This window comes from Gracilinanus agilis, chromosome 5 (assembly GCF_016433145.1).
Source record: "Gracilinanus agilis isolate LMUSP501 chromosome 5, AgileGrace, whole genome shotgun sequence".
NCBI lineage: Eukaryota > Metazoa > Chordata > Mammalia > Didelphimorphia > Didelphidae > Gracilinanus > Gracilinanus agilis.
In genome coordinates this window covers 73,791,907-73,814,885 of record NC_058134.1, presented here as the reverse complement: position 1 = coordinate 73,814,885, position 22,979 = coordinate 73,791,907, and the positions used below count along the sequence as shown (strand labels likewise).

At 35.6% G+C, this 22,979-nt stretch overlaps 2 protein-coding genes across 3 annotated transcripts in view; one reads left to right on the top strand and one right to left on the bottom strand.

Moving 5' to 3' along the window:
• Positions 1 to 18,577, top strand: part of ITGB1 (integrin subunit beta 1) — a 29,271-nt gene extending 10,694 nt beyond the window's left edge. The window contains exons 4-15 of one of the 2 annotated variants that reach the window (XM_044677410.1): positions 96 to 266; positions 1,019 to 1,257; positions 3,179 to 3,334; positions 4,686 to 4,781; positions 5,143 to 5,232; positions 6,161 to 6,301; positions 6,392 to 6,591; positions 8,909 to 9,147; positions 9,357 to 9,579; positions 10,125 to 10,357; positions 11,470 to 11,636; positions 17,263 to 18,577. In XM_044677410.1, the coding sequence (XP_044533345.1) occupies positions 96 to 266; positions 1,019 to 1,257; positions 3,179 to 3,334; positions 4,686 to 4,781; positions 5,143 to 5,232; positions 6,161 to 6,301; positions 6,392 to 6,591; positions 8,909 to 9,147; positions 9,357 to 9,579; positions 10,125 to 10,357; positions 11,470 to 11,636; positions 17,263 to 17,328 (2,021 nt within the window). In that variant the 3' untranslated portion in view covers positions 17,329 to 18,577. Of the gene's footprint in view, positions 1 to 95; positions 267 to 1,018; positions 1,258 to 3,178; positions 3,335 to 4,685; positions 4,782 to 5,142; positions 5,233 to 6,160; positions 6,302 to 6,391; positions 6,592 to 8,908; positions 9,148 to 9,356; positions 9,580 to 10,124; positions 10,358 to 11,469; positions 11,637 to 12,370; positions 12,452 to 17,262 lie in introns of those variants that run through there. The other variant, XM_044677409.1, reaches the window with a different exon arrangement.
• Positions 18,578 to 21,825: 3,248 nt separating this feature from the next.
• Positions 21,826 to 22,979, bottom strand: part of LOC123249833 — a 44,370-nt gene continuing 43,216 nt past the window's right edge. The window contains exon 8 of the mRNA XM_044678942.1: positions 21,826 to 21,938. Within this exon, the coding sequence (XP_044534877.1) occupies positions 21,826 to 21,938 (113 nt within the window). The remainder of the gene's footprint in view (positions 21,939 to 22,979) is intronic.

Genomic DNA, 22,979 nt, shown 5'->3' with positions numbered 1-22,979 from the left:
AAGAAATAAATGTGATAGTGATTTATTTTTTATTGATATACTTTGGGCTTCTAGTAATTTAATTTGATTTCTTTTTCTAACATTTGTCTTATTAGGAGAACCACAAACATTTGCATTAAAATTCAAGAGAGCTGAAGACTATCCTATTGACCTCTATTATCTTATGGATCTTTCTTATTCCATGAAAGATGACTTGGAGAATGTCAAGAGTCTTGGAACAGATCTAATGTATGAAATGAAGAGAATCACGTCAGATTTCCGAATTGGTAAGTGTGTTGGAAAAATACAAATGAATTGATTCTACTACATAGAATACATGCTTATTTTCACAGCACATCTTCAAAATCTTAGAAATGAACAGATAGATGCTTTGTTTCCCCAAGACATACCCAAATCCCCTGTACCATGTCTCTTAATATCCAAATTCTCATTTCAAACCTAGACTTCCATTTCATAGCAGTCTTATTTCTAATTTGTCCATGTTTTTCACTTCACAGATATAGAACCTTACTTCATGTCTTTCTCACCTTTGTGCCCTTGACAGTACTACTGGAGCAGCAGGGACCATATGTTAAAATTGGCCTGTAACTTTTAGAAACCCCACAGTAGCTGTTTGAAAAGACTTAACTATTTTTTTTAATCAAGGAAATACTATTCTTCCCAAATATCCTTCCTGCTTATAGGTGTGGGGGCGAAGCTAAGCTGAAAAAATTTGGAAATAGCTATGCATTTCTTGATTTTATTCATGTAACAAGCATTATTGATGCACACTAAATTGAAACAAGGCTCTTCAGGATAAGAGCATTTCCCAGACTTTCTTTGGTTATCTTTTCAAAATGGTTAGAATTCTCAGAATATCAGACATTCCCATATGGTAAAGTGCAAGTGCATATTTCACAGCCAGCATTTTGGGAAAACAAAGGGATTTTTAGGTATGGCATGTTGACTTTAGTATGACTTTTAAGTTATTGCTGGTAATTTTAAATTTTAAACCCACAAATTATTGTTTTTCCAATAGGATTTGGTTCCTTTGTGGAGAAAACAGTGATGCCATATATTAGTACAACACCAGCTAAACTGAGGAATCCTTGCACGGGTGACCAAAACTGCACCAGTCCATTTAGCTACAAAAATGTGCTCCCCCTTACAGATAAAGGGGAAGTGTTTAATGACCTTGTAGGAAAACAGCACATTTCTGGCAATTTGGATTCTCCAGAAGGGGGATTTGATGCAATCATGCAGGTTGCAGTTTGTGGAGTAAGTAATTAATTCTTTACAATTGGTTATTATCTTATTATCAGTCAGTAGGAATAATAAACATAACCATACCATACTTTAGCTTCCAGAAGTGTATAGTTTAATGCTACATAGATTCTGTGAGAAAAGCGTTATAATAATAATTACAATTATTGTAATGCCACATAAAGGGAGGGTGAATCCCCTATTACATAGGGTTTCAAAAATCTGTTTTTCAGTGATTTTTTTTTTAAACCCTTGTACTTCGGTGTATTGTCTCATAGGTGGAAGAAGTGGTAAGGGTAGGCAATGGGGGTCAAGTGACTTGCCCAGGGTCACACAGCTGGGAAGTGGCTGAGGCCGGGTTTTGTTTCAGTGATTTTTGAAACAATAGAGGAACCTAGCCAGAGATCCTGATTCTTGAGCTCATGTCCTCTTCCTCCTCCTTGTTTTTAAAAAATAATTAGCCCAGGTGTCTTGATATTGTGATACTCCTTCCTTTCTGGCTTTGCAGCATCAAAGGAGTTTTGGAAGAACAAAAGATTTGGGACTTATATCCCTAAGATTAATTTTTGGGGTTTTTTTCTGTGCTACTGTATGTTATTATAGAATCAGAATACAAAATAACCCTTTGTACCCAGTATCTTAGTAAATTAAGAAAATTTTATTTTATTATGCTGTGTGTGCCTGTTTGTTTGGTAATATGTTGGGGTTTTTGCTTTTTTTTTTTTTTTTTTTTTTTTTTACTAAGTATGGGTTGTGTTTTTTATTTGAATGTATTCTAGAAGATTAGTTTTTTCTATGGCTTGTACTCATCGGTAGTAAACTACCTTCAGCACTTGGGAGTATATGTTGGGCAAGGAATTAACAACAGAATCAGAATTGACCCCTAGGCAAAATTATGAAGTATATGAAGTTTGCCTTTAAGACATTCCTTTTTTCTTCCCTTCATCCTCTGGTCTCACCCTCATTACTACTTCCTCTAGGAAACCTCTAGGAGCATGTTCTCTTTCCTGCTCTCAGTCAACTAAAGTGTTAATAGTTCATTAAGATGGAGTTTATTCTTTGTGACCCCATTCAGGACTGTTTGTATTTCAAAGTGAGACTCTTTGATACTAGTTTCTTTTGGGATGATAAGATACAGAAATGCTGTGGCTGCAAAGCTAAGAATGGGAGAACAATTACACTATCTTAAAGAGTTATGAGGAACCTCAGCAGTTATGGAGTCACTTCCTTAATCCACACTGGTGACTATCCCTGTCTCCTATTCACTTCCCAAGAAGCACTACTTCCCCCCCCCCCCCCCCCCGCCCATTCCCTAGACATAGGAGAATTAAAGAATTACCTAATAGGAACAGTCTTCACCTTCAAGGACTTCACACTCTTAATTTTCTAATTGGGAAATAAGCCAAGACAAATTTATTCAGCAGATCAAGAAAAGTATGTGAATAGAATGATTAAAGCTATAAAGAAGCCCTGAATCAGTAATTATACTGGTAAGTTAGAACATAAAGTAGAGTTCATCGAAAAGAGATTCCTAAAACATGGTGATTTTTTAATTACAAGCTCTAAAGAGAGTATAATATGGTGGCAGTGTAGGCAGAGAAGGAAATGTGAATTATAGTTTGAGGATGGAACATGAGGGAGACATAGAAAGGCCTGATTAACTAAAGGTTCAGGATAATTCACAATCAAGAGATCAAGAAAATTGCTACAGAGTTAGGTAATGAGGTGTTAAAGAGAGAGTTCCTGCCTTATGGTCTTAGGCTTTTTTATTAGACATCTTTTAAATATTAGAGAATAGAAAAGGCACCCCAAGACTGAATAGAGAAAGAGCATCATAGAGGTTTAAAAAGCAGCTAAAGTACTGAAAGTTTAAACATGTATACTGAGTTTACTTTTTAGTTTGTCTTCAAAATTCCTTTTTTTTTTTCTTTCTAAGTCATTAATTGGCTGGAGAAATGTTACACGACTGTTGGTTTTTTCCACTGATGCTGGGTTTCACTTTGCTGGAGATGGTAAACTTGGTGGAATTGTTTTACCAAATGATGGACGTTGTCACCTAGAAAATAATGTGTATACAATGAGCCATTATTATGTAAGTGCTTAATTCCTTACTTAGATTTGTTGACATTACATTAAAGAATGTGTTGATACTACCTATAAGTATTTCGGGCGTCTGAATTGTGGGTTTTTCAGGGTTTGGGGTTTTATTATTTTGGTAATTATGAGGCCTAACCTCCATACACAGGAAAGCTAGTATGACTGCTTTTTAAAGATGTGGCTTTGTATCCACTTCCACCCACAGTCATGCTGGGTTTGGGTAAAGAAGATGTTTGCTGTTTCTCCTCCACTTTCATTTATTCTCATGCAGATCACTTACATGTGGATTGTAATAGATGGGATTTTCCTTTTCCTTTCTCAACTCTACCTAGAATTTGCTAATTTTTTTTGGACTGTATGTTTTACTGCAATATGGATTTACATTATATTTTCACCTCCTTTTTCTTTGGTTCTTGCTAGCTCTTATTTAAGACATACAGCTTGAGAACCCAGTGTATTTTATCTATTTTTGCCACATTTTTAGTGGACCGTTTGAGTTTTCATGTACTTCTTGTTCCTTCAGATTGTGAATCATTCATTGCCTCCTCATATTTGGAAAGCCTCCTCAGAGTCAGCATCTGCTTTATTACCTTTTCATGTGATGTGGAACAGCCTTTTAAAAGATATTTGTTTTTCTTTTATGACCACAAGAAATGAGAATCCCAACCATTGGTTCATTATGATATAGCCATTCATTTCTTTAGATAGTTTCTATCAATATATTTCTCATCAGATAATGGTTCATGCTCCCAGAAACTTTCCATTCCTGAAGGAAATGCTTCTTCTGAAGAATGCAGTAGTTATCACTATTGGTATTTCAAAAAATCTGTTATTTTTCTTTGATAGGGCTACTTCCTTCATTGATATATATCACAGCTCCTCTGCACCTTAGTAGATGGTTTCAAAAGTTCCTGTGACCAAAACAACTGAATGACTCACCTTTTAGTGATGCCTCTCTATCCTTTTATATGGGTTAGTCTTAGAATGAGAGGCACATAGTGCTTGGCAGGTCTAAACCTTTCTAGCTTGGTATAGGCCCTGCTAAGAGCTTTAATTCCATTGGCACTTAGCCTTTGAGGACCCAACATTATTACACACCACAATAAAGCTTTGGAGGACAAATTTAGTTGGAAGGTGTTATCCCATCCAATCCAAATTAATACAAACTTTGTAAATTGTAGAGTTAATAGAAAATTTGAATTGGATAAGATCCTAACAGATCATCTGATTGTCACTGGTACATGTTATATTTCTAGTACTTTGGAATACATTCTAAAATGAAGAATATTATAGAATTACCTGCTTTGAGCTGACACTTTACCAATTATTGATCCTTTATTTTCTAGGATTATCCTTCTATTGCTCACCTTGTCCAAAAACTCAGTGAAAATAACATTCAGACAATTTTTGCAGTTACAGAAGAATTTCAGGCTGTTTATAAGGTAAGTATAGAGTGGTTACATTTGCTTTATATATGCTTAAACAAGCTATAAATTTATGGACCTTGACTCATTGTTTAATGAAAAAGTAAAAATAAGTGTACATTTAACTGTAGGAAAGTATTCTCAAGGCAGATTGGGGAAAGTTGCTGGTGTTTTAATCACCTTTTCAAAAATTCTTTATGTCTGGCTCCCAAATATCTAGCCTTATGAATATCTTGAGTTCATACTAGGATTTATATTTAGTATTCCAAAATTTAGTATGTATTCAAAACAGGTGTTAAGAAATTTTTAATAATATGTTGGTATAGTAGATGTCCTTATGCTTTACACATGTTTAATGTTTTAAATTTTCTCTATTAAGGAGCTAAAAAATTTGATCCCCAAGTCAGCAGTAGGAACATTGTCTGCAAATTCCAGCAATGTAATTCAATTGATCATTGATGCATACAATGTAAGTAAATGAAATTACCTTGTTCTTATATATCTTTATAGTATGTCATTTTGTCAAAGAAGGATTATCAGTCATTTCCTGGGTACAATTTAGCAAGCCTAGAAATAGTGTGGAAATTTTTTCTTAGCTTTATGCTAGCAAAAAAAAATTGGAGAAATATGCCTTGTTTAGAGTTGTCCCTGCAAAAAAAATACAAATATTTCAAGATCTGTCTTCTGCCATCAAGCAAGTTATTAGAAAATAGAACCTTTATTCATGTTCTAGCTTCACCCCAAAGGATACCTTGCCTTCGGCTTGAGATAAATTTCACTTCCTGACTCCATGAGGCCATGAAAGGAATCTTTGCCAAGCTCTCCTTTGCTATTTACTGAGAATAGAGCTTCCCTTTTAAAAAAAAATCATTGTATATGTTTCACCTTTACCTTTTGTTTTTGCCATTGGAAGAGAGAAGCTTCAAAATGGGGGGTTGGCGGGGTGTTCTCCCTTTATGGTTCTGTTCCACATCCTAGTTCAATGTATTTTTAAGGCCATAATAAACATGGTTGCTTAAAGATAACTTGTTGGTTGATTAATTCATGATCAGTGACAGAAAACCATAATAAAATTAAAATATACTCTTTCAAGGAATCCCATTCAGTTGGATTTCTTTTCTTTCTTTTTTTTTTATACCCATACTTTCTGTCTTAAAATCAAGACTAAGTATCAGCTCCAAGACAGAAGAATGGCAAGAGCTAGGCAGTAGGGATTACCTGACTTGCCCAGGATCACACAGCTAGAAAGTGTCTGAGTTCATATCTGAGTCCAGGACCTCCTGCCTCCTGGCCTGGTGCTCTTTCCACTGAACTACAGTTTTAGGTTTTTTTTTCACTTAATGCAAATTAGAATTCTTTTTTTGTTTTGTTTTGGCTAAAATTAATCTTTATTTTAGTCCCTATCTTCAGAAGTCATTTTGGAAAATGGCAAATTGCCAGAGGGAGTAACCATAAGTTACAAATCTTTCTGCAAGAATGGAGTGAATGGGACAGGAGAAAATGGAAGAAAATGTTCCAATATTTCCATTGGTGATGAGGTAGGTGAAGATCACTTAAGGTTGGGCATTGGGTAGTAGATGAGGCAAACCACACAGCAATGATATAGCTCTTCATTCTTTATCTTACAGGTTCAGTTCGAGATTAGTGTAACTTCCAACAAATGTCCGAAGAAGGACACAGAAACCTTCAAAATTAAGCCTTTAGGTTTTACTGAAGAAGTAGAGATTACACTCCAGTTCATCTGTGAATGCGAGTGCCAGAGTGAAGGCCTTCCAAACAGTCCAGAATGTCATGAGGGAAATGGTACATTTGAATGTGGTGCCTGCCGGTAAGTAGGGGACCCTGGTCAGGGTGAGTTTGGGGGATGTGTATGCATGTTTCTTGAGAGGCAGAAAATTCTTTTGAATTTCATTTTCATTCTTATCAGGTTCTTTTCAAATGAAAAAAGTAAAACTCTTAGGAAAATGAACATACCCTGAAATTGGCTTTATTCTTTGAACATTAGAAGTAGGAAGCATCAGTAAAGCAGCAAGCATTTATTAAGAGCCTGATAGGAGCCAGAGACTATGTTAGGTGCTGGAGATAAAATACAATGAATTAAATAAATAATCCCTGCTCATAAAGATCTTACTACATTCTAATGGAGGAAAGGACAAATACATATTTAAGAATGTAAAGAGTGAGCAGCTGGGTGGCTTAGTGGATTAAGAGCCAGGCCTGGAGAATTCCTGGGTTCAAATCTGGCCTCAAACACTTTCTGACTGTGTGACCCTGGGCAAGTCACTTTTTTTAAATTGGAATCTTTAATTAATTAATTAATTTAGGGCACTTCCCCATGGTTACATGATTTATGTTCTTTCCCTCCCCCCACCCACCCCCAGCCAACAAGCAGTTCCACTGGGTTTTACATGTGTCATTGATCAAGACCTATTTCCATATTATTATTTGCAGTAGGGTGATCAGTTAGTCTATATCCTCAATCATATACCCATCAAACCATGCAATCAAGCAGTTGTTTTTCTTCTGTGTTTCTACTCCCACAGTTCTTTCTCTGGATGTGGATAATGTCCTTTCTCATAAGTCCCTCAGAATTGTTCTAAATCATTGCATTGCTGCTAGTAGAGAAGTCCATTACATTCGATTGTGCCACAGTGTCTGTATAAGGTTCTCCTAATTCTGCTCCTTTCACTCTACATCAATTCCTGGAGGACATTCCAGTTCACATGGAATTCCTCCAGTTCATTATTTATTCTTTATAGCACAATAGTATTCCATCACCAACAGATACCACAATTTGATCAGCCATTCCCCAGTTGAAGGGCATCCCCTCATTTTCCAATTTTTTACCACCACAAAGAGCGCGGCTATAAATATTTTTGTATAAGTTTTTTTCCTTATGATCTCTTTGGGGTATAAACCTAGCAGTGGTATGGCTGGATCAAAAGGCAGACAGTCTTTTAGCGCCATTTGGGCATAGTTCCAAATTGCCATCCAAAATAGTTGGATCAATTCACTACTCCACCAGCAATGCATTAATGTCCCCATTTTGCCACATCCCCTCTAACATTTATTACTTTCCTTTACTGTCATTTTAGTCAGGCTGCTAGGTGTGAGGTGGTACCTCAGAGTTGTTTTGATTTCCATTTCTCTAATTATAAGAGATTCAGAACACTTTTTCATGTGCTTATTGATAGTTTTGATTTCTTTATCTGAAAAGTGTCTATTCATGCCCCTTGCTGGGCGAGTCACTTAACCTCCATGCTCCATGGCCTTCTTATTTCTAAGATGGAAAGTAAGAGTTTATTTAAAAAAAAAAAATATAAAGAGAATACAGAATAGTCTGGGAGGTGGGGCACCACTAACTATTAAGAGGATGAGAAAAAATTTCATGTAAAATGTGATGCTTCAGCTACTCTTAAAGGAAGGCAAAAGTCTCTGGTAGGCACAGGAGATGAGGGAGAGCATCTCAGAGAGAGGGATTCTCCAGGACAAAAGTATGAGATTAGGATAGTGTTGTCTATGAGGAACAGAGAGAAGGTCCATTTGGCTAGACCACACAGTGTAGGAAGAATACCATTTTTATTTTACTTTACTAGTATAAATTGAAGAAAATAAGAAAGAAAAAATTTGCTCTAAAATTCTATACTAAATCTTTTAGAATCCTAAATATATTATAAATACGCTTTGAATTTTCAGAAATAAAGCATCTTGTTTCCAGTGACCTATAGGTATTATAAATTTATTATTTATTATAATAATACTACTCATTATAATAGCAAGCAGTCACTTAAATTTGTCTCACTTGGAAAATTTTCTCTTTCATTCTCATGCTTACCACTATATTATAATCAAGCTTTCCAGGGGCTTTGAGCTTCAGTAGCCTGAAGATATACATTGCTTCATTATGTTTCTAGTTCTGAATTTAAAATGCTCATACATTCTAAGTTCAGTTTCCTTCAGGACCTGGAGTAAAGACTTGTGTTCATTTATAAGACTGGCCTAAATATAGAGAGGACCTTTGCTTTCCGTAGCCACTGCTAGTGTTATTTTCTACCCTCATCAGAACTTCTACGTGATTCATTCTGAATACAATTTTTAGACTTTTATTTCATGAATTTTAATCATGATGATCACTCTTCCTTTAGGTGCAACGAGGGACGCGTCGGGAGACATTGTGAGTGCAGCACAGATGAAGTAAATAGTGAAGACATGGATGCTTATTGCAGGAAAGAAAATAGCTCTGAAATCTGCAGCAACAATGGCGAGTGTGTCTGTGGACAATGTGTGTGTAGGAAGAGGGACAATACAAATGAGATTTATTCTGGCAAATTCTGTGAATGTGACAATTTCAATTGTGATAGATCCAACGGATTAATCTGTGGAGGTAAGAAGTTCTGAGATGATGCTCTGTCTTTGCTCATCTTTGGGGGGAAAATAGAAGTCTTCAACTTGGGAGAGAAATAGGAGGTTCTTGAATAAAGGCCACTTTCATAAATACCTGACCTGCCTGCCGATGGTGGCATGGGTAGAGATTTTTTAAGTGCTTTTGCAATTGTGATACTGTCATGTGAAATATAAAATTTTGAATTGCAGGAAATGGTGTTTGCAAGTGTCGAGTCTGTGAATGTAACCCCAATTTCACTGGCAGTGCCTGTGACTGCTCTTTGGATACATCTTCATGTATGGCATCAAATGGGCAAATCTGCAATGGCCGAGGAGTATGCGTTTGTGGCTCCTGTAAATGCACTGATCCAAAATTCCAAGGGGCAACTTGTGAGATGTGTCAGACTTGCCTTGGTGTCTGTGCTGAGCACAAGTGAGTATTTCTTCTTAACTTGTTTCTCCTTGGATTATCTCACACGCTAAGCTACAGTTATAAATATGACTTAAATGTTACATTAGATCTATAGAACGCCGATCTAGAATGTTATCTAAAGTATTTTCTTTCTTAAATTATTTCCCTCTAATGGAAGCATAAAGTCACAGAATGATAATGCAACATTTTGGTTCTATTTTCTATTCAATCAAAGCAACTACATAAGTTGAGTTTAACTCTTTACTTATACATAAGCTCAAAACTAACTTTGAAGATAGAGCCAGGTGATCATGTCTACCAACAATCTAGCAGCTAGACCACTCATGATTCCCTTTTTAAAATATGGATCATTGGCTTCCTTTTAGACAAATGTTGCTTAGCCAGTCAAGGAATCTACCTTTGGATGTTTCAGAATCTACCTGTTCTATTGTTTCCTTTCTGATTAAACTATTATTTTTAAAATTTAGAAATTTTTAATAGTTATTTTCACATGTTTGAAAAATTATTTCACACACTTAAAATGTTACAAATTTGTGTCTTTACAGAGAATGTGTTCAGTGCAGAGCTTTTGATAAAGGAGAAAAAAAAGACACATGTTTAAAAGACTGTCCATATTTCAACATTACCAAAGTAAAAAGTCGAGAAGACTTACCACAGCCTGGCCAGCGGGAGGCCCTGTCCCACTGTAAGGAGAAAGATGTTGATGACTGCTGGTTCTATTTTACATATTCAGTCAATGGAAACAATGAAGTTGTTGTTCATGTAGTGGAGACACCAGGTGGGAATCTCATGGTTTCAGAAGTTTCCTCTTCATTTCCTCCCATGTTCCATTCATATTTGCCTATTATCAGATTTCTCAGGGTTCAGAATAGATTCCCAAATCCTAATTTAAAGGGAATTTGTAAAAATATGTTGAACAATATACAATTTAAAATAAGTTGTACTTGATTTACAAAATAACAGAACACAATATTACAGCTTAAGTAGGAAAAGAAAATCTTATGTAAAATATATTTAGACCAAAAAGGGGGAACAGTTCAGCAAAACCAGTCAATATATCAAGTAAGTTTGCTCAGGATATGCAATTGTCCACATCCATAGTCCCCTAGCTCTCCAAAGACAAAAAGGAGGGACATTTTGTTAACTCATCATCAGTCCTTAGAATTACACAGCATTCAACTTTTATCCTTTTTTCCCCATTTATGGTGGTTTTCTTGGATTTACTTATTTCTGCATCAATTCGTGTGTCTTTTCTTGTTACTAAATTCTTCAAACTCATTATTTCTTATATAGAGCACCTTAAATTCACATACCACAGTTTAACTATTCCCAAAATGATCTAGTCCAATAATAGAAGACCAAAAGGGAGCAATATTTTCCCCTCAGCACAATAGGCAAATATCTTTTCCATCCATTTCTACCATAGGTTGCACTTGAATGAATGAAGTATCAGCCCTTTAGTAATGATGTGCACATATGGCTAAATACTAGGGATACAAGTAGAAAAGTAAGATAATCCTTGTTCTTCCTTATAGATAGAGCGCTTACATTTATAGGTTATTAGATACAAAGGAAACCATTTTAGTATTTAAACCTCATTTTTACATTCTCATCCCAAGAAAGGGAAATTAAAATGGAGAAAACAAAGGAAAAGTTTCATCAAGCGATTGACTACTACTGAAAATTTTTTCATGGAATGGTACCTATTTCATGAATTTCCTTAGCCTAAGAGAGCATATTAAGGATGAACCATTTGGAGAATTTTCTATTACAGATTTGTCTTTTTGTGTAAAAAATTTTCAGTAGCATTTTTATGTCACAGTGTAACATTCCTGACTTTTCACTGGTCGGTTCTCTCTGTTTCCACCCTTCCTTCTTTTCATCTTGTAGAGTGTCCCACTGGTCCAGACATCATTCCCATTGTAGCTGGAGTGGTTGCAGGAATTGTGCTGATCGGCCTTGCATTACTGCTGATATGGAAATTGCTAATGATAATTCATGACAGGAGGGAGTTTGCTAAATTTGAAAAGGAGAAAATGAATGCAAAATGGGACACGGTGAGTTGAAAAACAGACCAGAAAAGCAATGCTATTCATAAAGTAAATCTTAACATATCTAAAATTATAATTCACACACTTACAACTTTAATTATTTCAAAGTATCTTTTTATTCCTTAAAAAATAGAGAACATGAAAGACAATATTTAGAAATGTCTAGATAATACATCCTATTATAAAATGAAAGTATATCTTCTGATTTTAACTGACTAAATATGAATTTGATTTCTAAATTATTTTATATTGTGCTACATAGTGGCATCTATTTCAAAAATTGCCTAACCCTAACTAAGCATATTAAAATTGAAAGGGGTGAATGTGTGTTGAGAGTCCATTGTTCTTAGAGATCTATCTTTTCTGGGGGAGAAAAAAAAGCCAAATCATTGAAATTGTTTTTTGATGAAGATTGTTCAGAAAAGCTACTTATGTTCAAGAAGACTCTTATGTGTTTAAAGGTCTGGGGGAAGTGTGCCTGTCTGATCATTCAGGATTCAGAACCTTGGGGAGGGGGATTTGAATGAACATCTGCCTAATCTTCTTTCTCTATGAGATATGCAGCTTTCAGCTATAAGAGGTTATGATGTAATTTGCATTTCATGTTAGAGGGTTTTTTTAATGTTCCCTTTCTGTGTGTCTCCATAGACAGTGAAACATTTCATTTTTATGGTATTTGAGATTGTTGCTTCATTTTCTTATTGTTGAAATCATTAGAAATTGACTTTTTTCCACTTTAGCAAGAAAATCCGATTTACAAGAGCCCTATAAATAATTTCAAGAATCCAAACTATGGACGTAAAGCTGGTCTCTAAATTTCCGTTCGTATTTTCTTCCATTTCTGCCTTTTCTCTGCATGTGAAATTGATTCCTTTCACTGCCCTGTGTGTCCTCCTATCACTCTCAAGGCCTTCGCCAGAGTAGCTTTAACAGTCCTGCTGCTTTTTTTTCTTGCCCTTTTTGTAAGGCATGTGTGCCAGTAAGTTCTCACAGGCTTTATTCCTACTTGCAAATTATAATTTATGGACCAACAATATTAACTTATTTCATTGAAACCATGGGATTTAGAAGGAACCATCATGTAGTTCTAGTCCCTCATTTTATAAATAGGGGCAGCCAGATGGCACAGTAGATAGACTGCTGGGCCTGGAATCAGGAAGACCTGAATTCAAATCTGCATTCAAGATACATACCTCAGATACATACCAGACCTTATCAAGTCCTTTAACCATTGTTTAATTCACTTCCCTCATCTATAAGATGGGAATAATAATAGCACCGACTTTTCAGAGTTGTGAGGATCTCATGAGATAATATTTGTAAAGTGCTTAGCACTGTACCTAACATATAAATGTTAACTGTTCTTATTACGTAGAAATCAAGGCTAAGGGTTGTGACTTGTCCAAAATCACACAACCAATAAGTAATAGAGCCAAGATTTCAACCCAGGCCTTCTAAATCCAAATGTACTGAATTTCTTTCCACTGTTATTACATCAAAGGCTGCATTCAGGAAAAAAAAAAAAAGCCTGAATTCTTTGGATGTTGTCTCTTTACAATTTAGTATGATTCTAGTGCTTTCATCTTTGAGTTTTACAGATTAATGGGATGACAGAATATAAAATGTAAGAAGACTGAAAAAAGTAATTGGGGTAGTGGGGGGAGATGATGCTGGTCTAACTATAGGGTTTTGAATGCCAAACAGAGCATAAGGATTTAAATTTTTTCTTGGATATGATTGGGAATCACTAGGGTCAATTGAAGATGAGTAGTGACATAATTCACCTGCTCTTTAGGAAGATCACTGTCAGCTGAACAGAGAATGAACCTTAGTGGGGAGAGCCTGTTGCAACCAGAAGGTTATTCCATAAGAGTAGTGGCAGGGCCAGGGGAGAGAAGGGGGCCATAGGTATATTGCTCTTTACAATAAGTTGGTTATATATGGTGAGAGAGGGGGGGATGTTGTCCAAGATGATACCTAGATTTTAAGCCTGGAAAAATGGTGGTTCCTTTGACAGTAATAGGGAAGTTTGGAAAGGGAAAAGTATTTGAGAGGAAAGATAATGAGTTCAGTGTTCTTATTTAATCTTTACAATTCTAGTGCTTTCATCTTTAAGTTTGACAATTTTTTAAAAAGATTAAGTTGAAAGCCTTCAGTTGGAAATGCTTGGAAAGGAACTTTTATTAAAATAATTTGAAAATTTTGTATTTTTATGTGCTTGAGATGAATCTCATTTGACACGTTCTTTCAACGTAGGCACTAATAATTCTGAGAGGTAAGTCAAGTGGTAGTTAATCTCTGCTTGTAATAAGTTATAGAGAAATAGGACAATGAGAAGTTGTGTTACAAAGTCAAATTAATAAATGCCCAAGAACTAAAATCAAGATTGAAACTCAAACCTTGGGGTTTCTGGTTTTGGGGTCCTTTGTTACTGCCTATTTGATAGGACAGGCAAGATAAACTACAGCGCTAATTAGAGATAACCCTTTCCTTCTCATGTGTAATATAGATAGTACTTAGTTCCTTTCAAAGTTATTGTTACATAGGATCCTAAGATGAAAGCTTATTTAGACTTTGAAGGTTTTCTTGTTCCTTTCTTACCTTGATCCCTCCTATTTTACAACTAAATTAGCAGAGATTTGGAGAAAAGAAGTAATCTGCCAGATACATAGGTAGTAAAGAGCAGAGCTGAGATTTGACCTAGATTCTCTTATTCCAGAGCCAGGATTCTTTTCATTTTACACAGTGCCTCTTAGGGCCAAATACGGATAAAGTATTTCTTTGTATAGTATTAGACCTTGTTGAGAATATGTAACTAGATCAGAAAAAGTTGATGGGGTAGCCACTGAAATAGTTTTTCATATTTATACATAGTGAGTATTGATTTACCCATTAGCAAAAACTAGCATTTAAATAAATTCTTTTTCACTGGGTACATCAAAGTATTGACTTGTTAAAAATAATTATTTCTTAGGCTTTTCTTAAGTTCATGAACCAGTTTCTGAATTTTTCAAATTATTAAGTTAATTTTGGTAGTAGAGAACTCCTTGCAAGTTAATAAATTTTAATGCAATCTTTTATTAAATACTTCTGTTAATAGACTTTTCAAAAGGTCTTCCTTTCATAGAAACTTTTAAATTTAGATATCTTGATTCCCATGCTCATATGCAGATACAAATTAAATTTAGTTTAGTAAAATGTTAGTTTAATTTAAAAAAAAAGAAGAAGAAGAAGTATCAGACTGGAATTTAGGAAAACTAAGTCCTAGTCACTAACCAATTCTTTTACTGGGGTAAGCCACTGAATTTCTCCAGACCTTGAATTTTGAATTTTCAGATCTGGTTCAGAGCTAGAAGGGGCTAGGGTGAGAATGCTTTGAGGAAATAATAAATAATTTTAATTCACAACTGTGTAGTTATGATACACACTAGGACAAAGTACAAGTCATTCTTTTGCCTAAAATATTCAGGCTTTAGAACTTAAGAACCTTTTGGTTTTCTTGATTCCATTCATGAAATCTTAACAAGTTACTTTAACAAATAGATACTCCTTAGATGTCATTTCTCAGGGAAATAGAAGCAATAGTAGAAATTATTAGGGAACATCACACAGCTAAAGAGAAAATGGTATTACTCTAAAGCACTGGAAATATGGGACCAGAAGGGCAAGGAAGTAAGTGTTCAGTGTTTTGGGGGCGTTGTAACACTTCAGAAGAACTGTGTAGTGTGAAGATTCAGTGTTAACCAAAACACAGACTCCTAGGACTTGGATCGAGTTAGGAGGTGACTAAGTCCTTCCCTGAATAGATGATATTTAGGTAGAAAAATAATGTAAATCAACCCAGATAATTCATATAACTGCCTTTTACTTACCCATTCAAAAAATAAAGCCACAAGATGACATTTCATTTAGGATGAGAATCTTTACTTCTGAACATTACCAAGAATCTTTGATTTAGTTTTTGTGATATTAATGCCTTGCTCCTCATTCCTACGCCGCCTTCTTTTTTACCTAACAGAAACTAGTCTGGGTTATTTTTAGTGGAATTTTTTAAAAATTAAAACTAGGCCTAATGGTTTCATTTGGACAGGCATGTGCTCCTAGTTTAACTTTACCTGCTAACTTTGCATGTTAGGATTTTTTTGCTCATTTGGCTTTACTTTCAAATTATGCAATGAAATGTTTGACTATGCAATGAATTTTTCTCATAAGGTAAGGTCTTCCATTAAACTGTTCCATTTAAGTCTATCAATATCCAAACATTTCACTTTTTATAAGAAGTCATTTGTCAAATTGCCAGTATATGGAAAAATCATAAATATAAGGCATCTTCTTTCCTTATATGTAAATACATAATATAATAACCAGTAATAAAATTATTAGAAATGGACTGAGAGCACCAACAAAATCAATTCTTTGCTTTATGGCCTACTCTTTTAAAAAGTTAGTGTATCCATACTGTTGAACTATATTTTTTCTTGGTTTCAACTTGGTAACTCATGATATAGGTGGTTTACTATGTAGAATTTGGAAGTGTACTATATATGTGGTTTTAGATCTCTTTATCAGGATATTAGTTAATACATTGCCATATTAAAATGAAACACTTAAAGGAAATGAGTTTATGGAGGATATGATTATCATTTAATTTACATGTCATAATTTAGTGGCACATTACTTACTGAATCAGGCTTTATGAATTTATGGTAGATTTACCCCCAGATCTCCTGAACTCTAGCCATATTGGTGAACCCCCACATACTCTTCCAGAAAGAGCATTCTTACCGGATAGATGGGGGAACCAGTTATAACTTTTGATGTCTTTCTGTTTGGTCACTCATTAAATGTTAATTGGATACTTATGATTAGTTAGATTTTTCTGTCCAGTAGTAGAATTAGTAGCAGTAGAGCCAGCTAAACTGCAAGGCAGCCATACTTTCTTCCAGTCACACCTAAAAGTGGCTCTAGAGGCCATACAGGTAGAAGGTACAGGCCTTACTCAGGATAAAAAAGGTGTGAATGAAGTCTGAACAGATTTAAAACAGCATTAGCCTGTCTGAATACCTTAAAAAAAATAAACTGATGATTTTTTTTAAAAAAATATCACTGTGCCCCTTTTGAGTCCCAGCCCCATCACAACACCACCACTAATGGAACTCACTCAAAATGAAGGAAAATTAAGGCAAATCAAACATGAGAGTCATAGAATGCACCATTCCATTTTCCTGTCTGCTTCTCTACTGAGAGGAAGCATGTATATTTCCTGTTAATTCTCTGAAATCAAAATTTGTCATTGCATCAATCTCAATTCTGATATCTTTTTGTATTTCCCTTTTTTTGTAATCCTTGTGTATTGTTCTCTTAGTTCTTTTGTTCTATATCAGTTTGTGCCTCTTACCTAGTTTCTTTGAATTCTTCACATTTGTTAATTCCATTCTGTACCTTGAGTACCTTTTATGTTCAACCAACAGAGAAAAGCTTTGGGTCTATTATAATCTCTCCTTAGTGCTTATTCATGATTAAGGAATAACTCTAAAGGCAAAGTGGATATAGTAATTTATAGTTTTCCTATAATTTTGTTAAATACCTTACTTTTGCAATAAAACTAATTCTTTTCCTTCTTTCTTTTTAGGGTGAAAATCCAATTTATAAGAGTGCAGTGACAACTGTGGTCAACCCTAAGTATGAGGGCAAATGAGCACGCTTATGCAAGTCCATAACTTTGTCTGCAGGGGCAGTTTTTATAGTCACAGTAAATAGCTTTAGGGCCATACCGCAGTGGTTTTACTAACTCATTACATATAGTTGTTTCCTATGCAGGTTTTGAAAATGTACAATATGTATAATTTTTTGCAAATAGAGTTAAAATCAGTGCCAGGGACTGACAGAAAACTTGAGATAGGATCTTTATCCTAGTCAGCTAAGGTCACATTGTGCCTTTTTGACCTTTTCCCTCCTGAACTATTGGTAGCTAGATCTTTTGAAATATGATCCTGAAAAGAACACGTTGAGAGGGAAATGGTTAAAGTAATCAGCATGATGAGGTCTATCCATTAAGTATTAAAATGGAATTTTAGCTTTACAAAACTATCAGGGCTTGAGTTTGCGAATACATTGAATCCAAAGTAATTGCTTAGTTATTAGCTTAGTTAGAAATACTGCTTTTAAATTTATCTTACTGAGATTTGCCTGTAAGGCACCTCTGATTGATTACATTGCTGGAACTTAAGTATAGGTTGAAAATTAAATGTATAAAAATAGTTTTTAAAATATTTGATTAGTATTTTCCTACTGTCTGCAGAAGGACTAAAACTAATGTGTAATGATTGAAAATATTAGGAAAGGGAAAAATAGCTTTAAAAGAAAATCCATGTGCTGTTTTCAAGAACTATTGGTGCCTAGTAACTTTTAAGCCTTTATTTGTAAATTCAAGCCAGGGCCTATAATACTGCAAACTATCCTGCAAAGCAGTCCTTGAAAAATATTATTTACATAAAGGCCTTAATTCATGTGGTGTCTGCTGACTGGGGACTTTTTAGTTTTAAATGCTTTTGTTTTGTTTTGTTTTTTGTTTTGTTTTGTTTTGTTTTGTTGAAAGCCTGGTGCTTTTGGTCACCGTTTCTAATCTTTTAATGTATTTGATTATCATTTTTTGTAAAATTTCGTATTGACACTTTTCTTTTGCCACCTGAGCTGTAAATTCTGCCTTTTCAGCAAACAGAAAGTTTTACTGTAGTGCACAGGACGATCATTGCTCTTCTCTCTTTATTTTCAATAAGTGCCATAACAGAGCGTTGTACATTTGCCTCTGGCCATTTGAATTGCCCATCTTGTTCCATTCTAGTCACATTCTTGTTTTAAGTGCCTTTTTGTTTTAACAGTTGTTCACTTTTTACAATGCTATTATTGAAGTTATTTATTGAATAAAAATGCTTAAAATACCCAAATCAGATCTTATCTCTTTGTATTATATGTTGTTCTGTCTTCCCCACCCAAAAACTTTTGACAGGTTGAACATGGAATAGGGGTAGGGAGGATGTTAATTCCTTAAGGATGCAGCTTTATGTTCTCGAAATGCTGGTGTTCGTGTACTACAAAATAATGAGTCTGTGACTTGTTGCTTCATAAGCATTGTGTAGACTTGGGATAGAAAACTAAGGGGCAGCACTTAGAGCTGGAAGGAATAGCTTCTTTACCCTAGGACAATCCTAATAACCCTTTGCAAGATATACAGATAGAGCAGGTTGAGGAAGAGAGGAAATGAGGGAAGCCTGGAAATAATGAAGATGGAAAACCAAAAGGCAAATGGAAATATTGAGCCTGTCTGTCCAGGGCTATTATAGAAGGCGTTCCTGGCATTGGAAGGGAAACATGATTAAAACGGTGTCTTAAGTTCTTTCCAGTTCTAAGATTCTATAGAGCAGCTATTCTGTGTCTGGTTGTCCTCCTTTTCCTGAAAGTATCCCACACAGCAGTTATGCTACAGGGCATACATACTACTTATGAAGCATGGCACAAGAAGTCCCAATGAAGGGCTCAGAAGATCTGATAGGTTAATAAAAAGTTAAGTATTCTTCCATCTCATAGGTTGAATACTACTGTCAGTTGACCGTGTGATATAAAATGTAGTAACATTATGAAATCCTTTCCTGCTATGTTACCAAGCAGTTTTCCCCAATTATTTTGTTAAAGAATACATTTTTCCCAGTTTTTATCTTATAAGTTTTATCAAACATGAATCTTCATGCATTTGGTTGGCTATGCAGTGTATCTATTTGTTTGGTGTTTCATTTTTTTTCCTCTAATGCAAATCTTCTTGGTGCTTTATATTATGGGAGATATATTGCACCTCACATTGATATTTTGTCTCCTTATTTTTCTAAATACATTTTATGAGTTTGCTTAATTCTTAAATCTCTTTGATTTTTAATTTTTCACTAAGACAGTTTGGAAAATAGTGTCAGTTTTATTTGACCCATAAACATTGAATGTTTCTCAGGCTTCAATTTTCCTGTGTTTTGATTAATATAATTTTATACATGTCTTCATATAGATCCTGTACATTCTTATGTAGGTTAATTCCTGAGTGCTAATTTCTATTCTAGTTTTATTGTTAAAAAACGAATGTAGATGATTTTGTAGTTTAATCATATACTACTCTTGTCTCCCTTGATTTTTTGCTTTAGGTACTTGTGTTTCCTAGATAAACTATCCAGTCATCTACAAACATTTTGATACTTTCTTTCCCATTTTAGTCTAACAAAATTACTCTATTTTAGCTATATTTGCTAGAATTTCCAGTACTAGGTCAAATAAAAATGGTAAATTGGGCAATTCAACTGGGCTTGGCTGCAAATGGTTCCAGGGAGTGAATTGGAAGGGACCCTTGCCTGGCTGCCCTGAGGTCCCCGTGAGCAGAAGCAGAAAATGGTCACCATGGAAGATGAGGGAGGAGCTCCTGATAATCCCCTGAAGAGCAGAGGGCTTATAGGGGCTCATCCCACAAGGTACACAGAGGGGCAGTCAGGGTGGGCCCTGACCAGACCCAACCAGCAGGGACTGTGTGTGCACGATGATACTTCGCACTGACCATCATCTCTGGAGTGGCTTCCTCACTTCATGGCCATTTTCCTGTTTCCTCAAATTATTCCTCTTTGCCATTCTGTATGGAACAAGAAGAGTTTTTACATTTAAATACCAGCTAATTCAGCCATTCCTCACTTTCAGGGCACACACTTTAAGGGATTATAAATTTTTTACAAATAAGGCTATGTATGTTTTTGTACATACGGTTCTTTTCTTAACACATAACTTCCTTGGGACATATAGCCAGGGGTGGGATTTCAATATAGTAAGATAGTAAAAGATTAACTTTTTAAAAATTAAGTTTTTTTGTATCTCTTATTGTCTTAGAGCATAATTATCCCAAATATCCTTTTCCCTTCTTCCCAGAGATCTATCCCATATAACAAAAAGGAAAAAAAAAACAGCACAACTGATAAAAAAAAAGTTCAAAAACGTGAAATATAGCTAATCCTTGTGGACCTCTCTTCTTCAGGAAGAGATAGGCTGGGGGTCAGCTTTGGTTGGGCTTTGTAATCTTGTTACATTTGCTTTTTTCTTGTACTCTTTCCATTTACATTATTGTAGTTCTTGTGTATTTACTTCACTGCACAGAGCTCCTCATATTCATCACACACATCATTTCCTAGAGAACAGCAATACTCTATTACATTCGTGTACCACAGTTTGGCCATTTCCCAGTTGAGGGCATCTGTCTTATTTCCAGTTCTTAGCTGTGTGTTATTTAGAATTTCTGGGGTTTTATTTAGAAGTATTAAGCCTCAAGATATGTAGTAATCGACAAACTTCCTGTGGATATATGGGAGACTTTGAGACTACATTTTCCGTGATGCAACAGGTTTCCTGTTTTGGACGTGATGATGTCTTCAGCGTAAAGCCCGGCTTTAAGTATTAGCCAACCAGGCTTGACTCTCTCTCTGGCATGAGGCAGACAAGATGGAAGGAGGTATGAACTGGCAGGCAGTTTGAATAGATCGTAGCCAGGCACATGGTCTGATTTTATTCTATCAACATGGGCCTAAATAAAATATTATTTTCCCTCATAATATCAGCCTTTATCATTTTTAATCCTTACAGCTGTCAGATTTTTAGCTGCTATAAATATTTTGAAGTATAAAAGGACTTTTCTTCCCAAAGGTATCTTTAGGGAATAAGCCTAAGAAATGGAGTCTGGTTAAGTGTATGGACACTTTGGACTCTTCATTTGTATAATTCCTCATTATTTTACAAAATGGCTGTGCCATTTCACCACTCCACCAACAATGTATTAGTGTGCAATATTCCATCATGCTCCACCATTGATTATTGCCATTTGGGGAATTTTTTTTTTTACCAATTTGCAAGGTGTGAGGTGAAACCTCAGGGTTGGTTTGACTTGCATTCCTCTTACATAATGGTGAAAATTCCTTGGAGACTGTATATTAATTTATAATTATAGTAAAGGTGAGAAAGAGAGAACACCAACTCTAACTAATAAACCTCCAAGCTGTGCCATGCATCCTCAGCTCCAGCTCAGAGCTTTGAACCCTCTGGACCAAGAGGCCAGAGAAAGGGTCCTAAGGGGAAGCTAGCAAGACACTGCCGTGGCCCCTTTCTTGTAAGGCCCAGGACATCACTCCTGCGTCTCTGATTGGCCAGGCTTAACTTCCATCTGGATCCAGAGTCCCGACATCCCCTTCCCAAAGCCACGATTCCGGGTACCCTCGGGGCACATCAGGCACGCACCTTGGGAAGGGGTTTTCCAATTGAATATTATTATTATCTTATTACAGGGGGTATGTTTTATATTAAATTCACACAATCCCCCCACCACCACGACCAATTCTTTGGGAAATTAGCCTGCTCATCTCCCATGAATCATCCCCTTTGTAGTATCAATGCCTGGATTGTGTCCCCAGGACGCGCGAGGGCACAAAGAGGGCTGTTTCTTAACATTAAAAATGATCATGAAGTTATGTTGATGAGGAGCCACTGGGGAGCATTTCCCCTTTTTGGCACGTGGGTTTTACAGTGATTTCTGGAGCATCCTCTATGGCTGTCCTCTTTTTAGTCCATTTGGAATCCTGATGGTCCTTACAGCATGGCAGGTTTCAGGCGTCTCAGCCATGGGGTATGCAGGGTTGTCAGGGCTGTTCGGCATTGTAAACTTCAATATCAAATGTCAGAGGTAAGGCCATAAACAAGTTGTTTTAAAATCAAACTTAAATGAGAGGGGGGGGAAATAATCCTATTTCCAACCCCCCGAGGCAACGCAACAGGCGTGTATATATATATATATATACATATATATATATATGTACATATATATATATATGTATGTATATATGTATATATATATATAAATTCAGATGGATTACTTAAAAGTTAAATCTATTGTCTCCCTGGCAGGATCTTGATCCTCTGTGCAAGTGTACATAATTTTTTCTCCTGGTGAAAGCTTGGCAAAGGCTTTAATACAACAACAGAGGCAACATCTGAAAAGGACACAAATTTCAGGACTAAAATGACCCATTTTGCCAACAAAACTGTTCCTTGTAGCCATTAGAGATTCCACCATGCAGCATCAGATGCCACATGGATCTCTAAAGCGATTTCCTTAGTGTCCCTCCAAATCCTTTGAAGCTTATGAACATTTATAACAATTTCACCTCATCTATTTATGTATAGTTGATGGACAGACATTCCCCCAAAGCAGCTGTGAGCGTATCAAAAGCTAGCTAGTTTTTTTTAATTAAGTTCATTTAATTAATTAATTTTGAATATTTT